The sequence below is a fragment of the Apis dorsata genome, unplaced genomic scaffold (genome assembly GCF_000469605.1).
Source record: "Apis dorsata unplaced genomic scaffold, Apis dorsata 1.3 scaffold_99, whole genome shotgun sequence".
NCBI classification, from domain to species: Eukaryota; Metazoa; Arthropoda; class Insecta; order Hymenoptera; family Apidae; genus Apis; species Apis dorsata.
The window spans coordinates 1,036,671-1,045,408 of record NW_006263397.1 but is presented as its reverse complement, the minus strand read 5'-3'; the positions used below and the strand labels follow the sequence as shown (position 1 = coordinate 1,045,408).

General features: G+C 46.5%; 1 protein-coding gene across 2 annotated transcripts in view; it reads right to left on the bottom strand.

The window, feature by feature from the left end:
- LOC102674516 (POU domain, class 2, transcription factor 1-like) overlaps positions 1-8,738 on the bottom strand; it is a 120,577-nt gene that overhangs the window by 86,179 nt on the left and 25,660 nt on the right. For both annotated transcript variants that reach the window (XM_006612180.2, XM_031508744.1), the window contains exon 2: positions 6,663-6,698. In XM_006612180.2, coding sequence (XP_006612243.1) covers positions 6,663-6,698 — 36 coding nt within the window. The remainder of the gene's footprint in view (positions 1-6,662; positions 6,699-8,738) is intronic.

Below are 8,738 nucleotides of genomic sequence, written 5' to 3'. Positions count from 1 at the left end.
GCCAGCTCCGATACGGAGTCAAAAGAGGCCGCTTGCAAAAAAAGCCGCGGCGAATATAGGAGGGGAGGGGGAGGGAAAGAAAGAGAGAGAAAAATCCATCAAAAGCGGAAGAGCGGATCTAGCGGAGCGGTTCCCACGTGTGGGAGCCTCGAAGAAGCGGTCACCATTTTTGACGGCGCTTCCAACTCGTGAATAAATACTCGAACTCGAAGAGAGAAAGAGAAAGAGAAAGAAAGAGAGAGTTTTGCTCACTTGGTCTTTCTTTTCCAACTTTTCGATCGACTTTACACCCTTCTTTCTTCTTTACACTCTTCGTTACACACCTGATGAGGAGGAGGTGGTAAAAATGTCCACCGTGGCAACAACGCGGTCGAGGATCTCGCGCGAGCACGCGGTGTCATTGTTCGTTTGATTGCCGGGCTCCTGGGCCGCTCGCGCTCGGCCCGCCTTTTATTAGTCGTCGATTAGCCTCGCTGTACGAGGTCCACGCGAGGGGAGCCGGCTTACGATCAACCACCGTGCAACTGCGTGACCACGGATCGCCACGGGTCCCGATAGGAAATCCCCTTCGACTGTCGATGCGACCACCTCCTCCTTCTCTTCTTCTTCTTCTCTTCTCGAGGGAAGATCGATGGAGGATCGAGAGTTTTATTTGGAGTGATCGCGAGTGATTAGATTATATACGCGCTGCTTTCCCCAAAAGTTCAAAATTGAATTTTAATCACGCGGTGTGGTGGAAGCGACTCGAGCTCGAGGATATAACAGCTCGTACGTGAAATTAGAATATCCCCTTCCGAGAATTCATCCTGGGCATCCTGGGCCAATTTAATTAGATGAACATTCAGAAGTGGTCCGTGGCAGGGGCCGATATAACAATAATAAAGGGTGGGAGCGGAAAAGAGTCTGCGTCCATTAGTTACGTTGTGAGATCTCTTTGGGAGGAGAGGGCCTGCTCCAGATAGTCCGCACCGTCATCGTCCCGATACAAAGACAACGCCGCCACAAGGAGGTTGTGGACGACGAGGTAGAAAAAGCGGCTATGCTAAATAATAGTCCTCCCGCCGGTTCGTTGCTCGCCTCTCCTCGCATAGTTCATTCATGAATCCGGATTCATGCGTTCCTTTAGTGGAAGAGGAGACCAGCCACCGCCACTATTGAAAAACTCCATGCAGAGAAGAAATTCTGATCTAAACCTCTGCATTCCCCTCCTCGACTCCTTTCAATATTAACAAGACGCCGCCGATCAGGACGAATGCGAGATAGAATCGTTTTCTGTACGACGAAAAATTTTACTTATCCGTCGAGAAAGTTGCTCCAACGGTTTCGTGGACAAATACGGAGATCCTCCCTTCTTTTACGAATCCTTCCGCAAGATTCACGCGAATACGTGAACCTTACAATTATAGGAAGAGAAATGTCTTCCTTTCTTACTTAAACGTCTCTCTTTCCAACCTCTCCTCGAACGACGCCACAATTTCCTACCCCGGCCGCTAAATGGACGAGACTTTAAAAGATTTTTCAGCTACCTTTTCTTCAGGTAGCCTCTTCTTTATGCGCCATTACTGACATCAGGTGACGAAGGTGAATATTGGGCCCGTTAGATCCATCGCGGATAAGACGAACGTTTCTCCTTTTCTCTCTCTCTCTCTCACGCGAACGTATTAACAAGAAGAAGAAGAAGCAGAGAAGAGGAAAATACCGGATCCTGTGGAAAACTTGCTCGAGAAGTGCTTTCAACGACGAGGATTCGAGATCCCGGATTCAGATTAATGTATCATCGGGGATCGTTACGTCCCGGAAAATTTCGCCTTCCTGAAATGGATGGCGAATAGAATTTTCGCGACGACATTGGAATTCCGCTGGGTTTATTGGTCGGTCGAGGAAGCTCGTAAAGATCNATTGGATCGGTCGGTCGGTCGGTCGGTCGGGCGATCCGTAGACGGTCGAGGCTAAGCATCCAGACCAGTTGAACCCGAGAGTCAGTCGAGCAGCGTCCCGGAATAGTCAAAGGGCTCGTGAGACGTCCCCTGGACGACATGTCGGCCGCGTTTTTCCTCCGCCGTCACCAATCAAACGGGTTCGAAACCGGGGACCGGGGTCGGTTGTTGCGCCGGCCGAGGAAAGAAATAGTCCTGTAACGGGATAAACGAGTGTTCGCCACCGCGCATTCCGATACGTAACGGAGAAAAGTGTGCGAGTGTATATCGTTCCGTGGATCGTGGACGCAACGCGATTGTGGTTGTAAAAAATTTCCTGGAAAACGATCGTGCAACGTGCATATAAAATTCGAGTAATTTCAACCGCAGCCACCAGCAGCAGCGGCCAGGTCTTCTCGCTATTCGCGGAACAGGCCTCGGTGGAAGCAGTAAAATCCTTGTATCGTATCGCTGAGAGAGAGAGATGCGTTTGCGTACGAACGATCTCGACCTCACGCTCGAGAATTGTTTCTCCTTCTTTCGCCTTTTCTTTTTTATAAAAAAAAATAACAGAGGAAAAGAAGAGAAGACGATCGAGTACGTTCTTCTTTTTTTTTTTTTTCTTCCTCGACGGAGGAGAAAACGAGGAAAGGAGGGATTCGTTCGCGTATTTCTCTCCCAATCGCGTAAATCGTAAACAGTTCACCACCACCGAGCGAGAAATTTCACCTTCCGCTCCTCACCCCCTGCCATCTGGCAACGCCATTTCCTGCCCCAAGAGTGCCGCCCGTAATCATTATTATTCGCGGCCAAATAGCCGGTGGCTCTCTCTTTCCAGCCACTGATTGGCCTCCCTATCTTGAAAATACCAACTCTCCGCGGCCGCACCGCCGCATTAAACCTCGTTCACCGTTCGCTCGGGGTTAATCGTCCGTCGTTCGTATTGTTTGTCGGTCAACTAACGATTTCACCATGTTTCTCAACTCAGCCAATCTATCGATACGATAAAACATTCAACCGATTCAAATGTTTATGAAAGAAGAACCTCGAAATCTTATTTTTCAACTCGTTTCATTTTGAATAGCGTTCACGGAGTGTATAAATTTTTTTCACAATTTCTCGATTTACTCGAATACTTGTTACAAACTTGAACAAAATTTCTACTTCTTCTTCGTCTCGTATCTTCAATCGCTTCAACTTATTCAACTATTAAAAATTCTTACAATTTCAATACCCTTTCGTTAAGCTACTACAATTAATCGCCCCACGTTACTCCCTAAATAACCATCATTCCAATTAGCAAAAATTTTTCAACTTTCACAATCTGTCTCGTCAACCCTTTCCCCTTGGACACGTATCTCCGTGAAGGATCGAAACGGCGGAACAGATTAAAACGATGGAGGGGAAACATTCCATCGGTTTCACGCGTCGCACGCCCGCATACAACTTCCGCCAATTATCGGTGGGCGCATGGGAAGGAAATGGAACGAGAGAGAGAAAGAGAAGGGAGGTGGAAAAGGCGGTGGTGGACGTCTCGTCGCAGAATGCACGTCGAATGCAAAGCACCGGCAAGGTCGCGATTTCGAGGGAACCGGGAGAGTCGCTGGTGCCCCCTCCTCCCCTCCGTCACCTTCGCGCAGGTAGTCGAAAGCGGAGGAACGAAGAGGTTGGCTCGAGAGGAGCGGAGAAGAGAGGAGAGAAGGAGACGAGCAGGAAGGCAGTCAGCCACNGCCGAACGGAGGAGAGGAGAATGGCGAGGCGGAGGGTGAAGGCCCCGGGCGAGGTCACCCACCGCCCCCGCCCTCTCACTCCCCCGCACACCCTGATTACCCGCAGCCGGGGGCGGGACACACTGTAATGAGCATCGAAGAGGTGCTCAACCTCCACTTTCCGTTCGAAAGGAAAAAATTGTGACGCGAGATATTTCTCCTCCTAAACTCTTCCCTTCCAGTCGAAAATAATTCGATTAAATTAATCGATTAAAAAATGTTACGTCTCGAAATATATCGAAATATAACGGAATTGAAAAACAGGATTGATCTTTCTTTTTAATTTTCCCTCCCATTGCTGTACCACCAATTAATAACAAGTTCGCAGCAACGCGTATATAAAGGTATATAGAGTGTCAATCGTGAATAGGGGTCGTTCTGAGGAAAGAGAGAGAGAGAGAGAAAAAGGGATCGGTGGTGGTAACACGACCTCGATTCGAAGATACCCGCTGAGAAGGTCGCGGGGAGCGTGAACGAAGCGAGGAGGGGACCGGTTGAATGCAAGAGTAGCTCGGTCGGCTGTCGGCGAAGACACCCCGGATGATCGAGCGATGTTATTTTAAGTTTTTCCCTCCCTCCCTCCCTCCATCTTGTCCTAATCGGCTGTCAGCCACCCCCGTGACTGGGGTCGTAGGCCATCTCCCCTCCCCCAACTCAACAGGACATGCGCTACGTGACGCCGAAGAGGATGGAGCTCGGAGGAGGGGGAGGGTGATCTTGACACAGGGACCCCCCGCGGACTGGATTCGCCCCTTTTGCGAGGGGGGAGATTCGCGCCGAGGAGGAGGAGGAATATCATACCCCTCGAGGGGTTGGTTTCAAAACGTTTTACACTCTCATAACCGGGGGACCTGTTGATCCTCGTCGCGTCGAAAAATCGCCACCACCACTCGAAGAAGCGTTTTACAAGCCGCGCCTCGTCATCGCGCGCGATTCACGATCTTGGTGGCCTCGAAATGTGGAGCGTTAGCTGACGAAATTAAATTGGATTAGATTATCCAAATCCCCTCTCCTTACTTTATGCTCTCTCTACTTTATCTCTCGTTTATTATCGAATAAAAATTCTTCCAGATATATACACGAGACGCAACGAGTGCATAAGATCGCCAACGACTTTCTTTTCGAGCTCTTATAAAAAAAAAAAAAAAAGAAAAGAAATAAAGAGCGTTTCAACCGGTTAGATAAATTCGAAAACGATTCCATTCCTTCCGACCGACGGAATTATTGTTAATAATAAACGCCTTTTTTTTTTTTTTTTTTAAACGAATCTCGACCCCAAGGGAGAGAAGATTTCATAAACGCGTTTTAATCGATCCCCTTCGTAGACAGTTTTAAAATTTCCTCATCGACCCGTCCCCCTGTTCCCATGGCCGCGAAATTTCTTGCATTAGCATCCCCCTCTCCCTTCCCCCGACCACGAGAGATAAGAGGCATAGTAAAATCCTATATCGTCCTATAAATATTCGACGAGTGGCTCGAGTCCGGTTGTTGCAAATATCCCGGGAGGAGGATAAAGCGCATAATAAAAATTATAGCCGCGAGCCGCGATACCGGGAGGAAGAGGAATAGGGAAGAGGAGGAGAAGGAGGAGGAGGAGGAGGAGGAGGAGGTGGAGGAGGGTGACTGGTGAAATTCCAGCAGAGTCCTCGAACTCTGGAATAGACCGTGAAGATGAAGTCGCTCCAGGAAAGTTAGGATGACCTCGCAGGGTCCTGCGGCTCGTTTGATGGACCTCTCCCCTTCTTTTTCTCCCTCTTTTTCTCCCTCCCCCTCCTCCCCCTCCCCTCCCTTCGTGGCGTTCACGCATTTCCACCGGGATACCCGTTTACACCGAGCCGAGTTTGGTGGCACATATTATATACCTGCGGAAAGGAGGCAGAACGAGGGACGAAACCGAGGGGAGGAGAGGTTAAAAAGAAGAAGAAGAAGACGAAGAAGAAGAAGAAGACGAAGAAGAAGAAGAAGAAGTGAAGGAGGTGGAGGAGGAGGAGGAGGAAGGAGAGAAGAAGGGGGAAAGCGCTCTCTCTCTCTCTCTCGTCCGCAGCGTGCTTATTGCGTGATATTAGCCACGGTGGCTGGCGGAGTAATCATAATCTCGAAAGAGGGACAAAACACCAGGCCCCGAATCGCATAACGCTGAATTTTACGACTTGTGGCATAGAGGACAGGCGACCGGATGCAACGTGACTTTTTACCTCCCTCTAACGTCCCAGGCTTGATGTCAACAAGAAGGTGGCGGAAACCGGCAACACCCCAAATGGGATCCCTCCGGGGGGAGGGAAGAGGCCTCGAATCGTATCGAATCGAATCGGATCGAATCGAATCGGATCGGCCGGTGTCCAAATTCTTCGAGCGAATTTATTTCGAAAACGAAACAATCCCAAATCTTGTTTCTCGAGTTGATCGAGAGTCACTGCTTGAAAATAAAAATAATAAAATTCGTATTTCTTCAGAAAAAAAAAAAAAAAAAGAAAACTTTTCTAGCAAGCACGAAATTCTATAGCAAACGAGCGGATCTCGGATTCGAAACGTCGAAAGCGAGAGGACGGTAAAATGTTTCTACTTTCTATCTGAAACGATCTTTCCGGGAACCCGATCTAATTTACGCGTTTGCATAAACCTGGCCGCGGTTTCCAGGTAATAAATAAATAGAAAAGGAGGAAACCTTCGAGTTGCGGAGGTGGGAGGAGGCGTTACATCGCGATCGTTTCGCAATCGTATGAAATTGCCGCGCTCCCGTTCGGTCCAATCGGTCAACGTAATAGGAACGCAACAGGAAGGAGCGGAGGAAAATTTTTCCCCCCCTCCCCTCGCGCGGAGGATACCGTAAAAGTTGCTTTCCGCGATAGATACTTCTTTCCTTTCTTTTTTTTTTTTCTTTTTTTTTCTTCTTCTTCTTTTTCCTTCTGAGAAACGCACTGCGTGCACTACCATAGATATACGCACGATTTCAAAGAGAGATGCGTGACTCACTTACCGTAAGGTCGATCCGCGATCGGCTGCTCGCACGAGTCTGAAACAAAGGAAAATCTCGTATCAGACCAGAGTAACCCTTTTTCTTTTCTCCATACGATAATACGATAATCTTACGCGGAGGAACGAATAACTGTAGAGGGAAAAAACGTCGAGATGCGTTTCCTTCTCCCCTCCCAATTCATTCGAATTCCTGCCTCCGAGGTGTGATTACGCGTAATAGTCATTCGTATCGCGTTCACGAGACAATTCGAAAACGACCGTGATCCGTCGTAATACGTTCAACATACACATACGCGCGCGCGTACAATCCCCTCCCCCTGCGTAATTATCTTTTTCAATTTGCATACGCGCGTTGCCGCGATCATTCGATTCGAGCCGAGCCATCGTTCGAGCGCTAATAACAAGCGGCCCTCGGACTGTGCCGTGGTTAAGCAATTTCGAGGGCCACGGATCGAGGCTCGCAATTTCCTTTAACGCTTTAACGATCGAAATTCCATCGATTTATGCCGCGTAATATCTTCATTCGTGTAACGACGATATATATATATATATATAATTTTTCTTTCTTACTTAAAATTGTATTATTATATCGAATGGTGATGAAGGAAACAATGTTTCTCCGTTTCAAGCTCGATTGGAAATGGATGGAAGGCTCGTGAATCATTTATTTATCGGTATTGGTCGAAATATCAGTTTTTCCACGCTGAAAAGTTATCCATGGACGCGACAGATGCTAGGTCGAGCCTAGCCTGGAGCTTGTGATTCGAGGCGAGGGACTAATGGGAGCTGGTAAGTCATCGGATGTCATAAACGTTCCATTCGGTGGTGCGACGCGTGTTAACGGCCTCATTATATGGATCATCCGTCCAAATGTGTTAGTCTACGCAGTTGAAAAGAACAAGAAGACGTTTGGCCCGAGCTTGATTGTAAAATTTAATAAACCAGAGAGTTTCCAGACTTTCGCGTTGCTCCTTGGATTTTTAATGAAACGATCCTTCGTACGGGAACAATAAAATTTGGAAAACTGTATATGTAATTGCTTTATACTTAATTTTTTCTCTAAAAAATATATATACAATCAATGAGCAAAGATATAGAATTGTATTCAATTGTATTTGAATAATAAAAATACGTTCAAAATTTGATTAATAAGAAACAAGGGATATAGTTGTTATATAGAGTATATAGTTGAATCTTATAACTCTCAGGAAATAACATGGCGTAGCCAGTCATCCACGTAAGGGATGTATAATAATGGACAGGGTCGTCCGGCTGGCAGTGCGATCGAAAGTAGAGATTAGATTCGACGGGACAAAACATTCTGCATCTGGTATTCCGTCGAACCTGTCGTCGATGGAACAACGACATTGGCCAGAACGAAAGCGACTCTCATTCATTCGAATCGTTATATACATGTATTTTCTTGCTCTTACTTTCGACGATTCTCTTTCCATCTCATTCGTCCACTTTCTTCCGTGTTCGTCAATTTGTTTAACACATTAATAAATCATAATGCAAATCAGTTTAGCTTCTGTATCTATCAACTTGTTTCTGATTAATATTGATTGATTTTTTTCCAAGATATTTAAAACGAATTCATTTAAATGCGATACCTTGCATTTATTCTTTCATTTATTCATAAAACGAATACTCTTACTCTTATATCAACGAACGTGTTCATATCTACATCAGCAGATATAATGCGAAAAGAATTTCTAAAAAAAAAAAAAGAAAAAAAACGAGACGTTAAAATTATATAATTTTAATAATAACTTTCTCGTGTATTAAAATATATCACTGGATTCCAATCCAAAAGAATCAAACTTAACCATTTTCCAAAAGATCATCCTTCGACTTAAAAGGGACGATATTATTAACTTCCGTTCAACGATAAAAAAAAAAAAAAAAGAAGCCAAAAATCAAGGTTCATCGATCGTCGACAGAAACGCGTACGACATTTCGTTTAATCGGTTGTCGGGCGTTGTATTCTAATATTTCCCGCGAACCGGCGGCGCGCCACCACGAATTCTAATTCGTGCTGGGCCCTGGAGGTGCCAACGGGGTCGCACGCGATAGT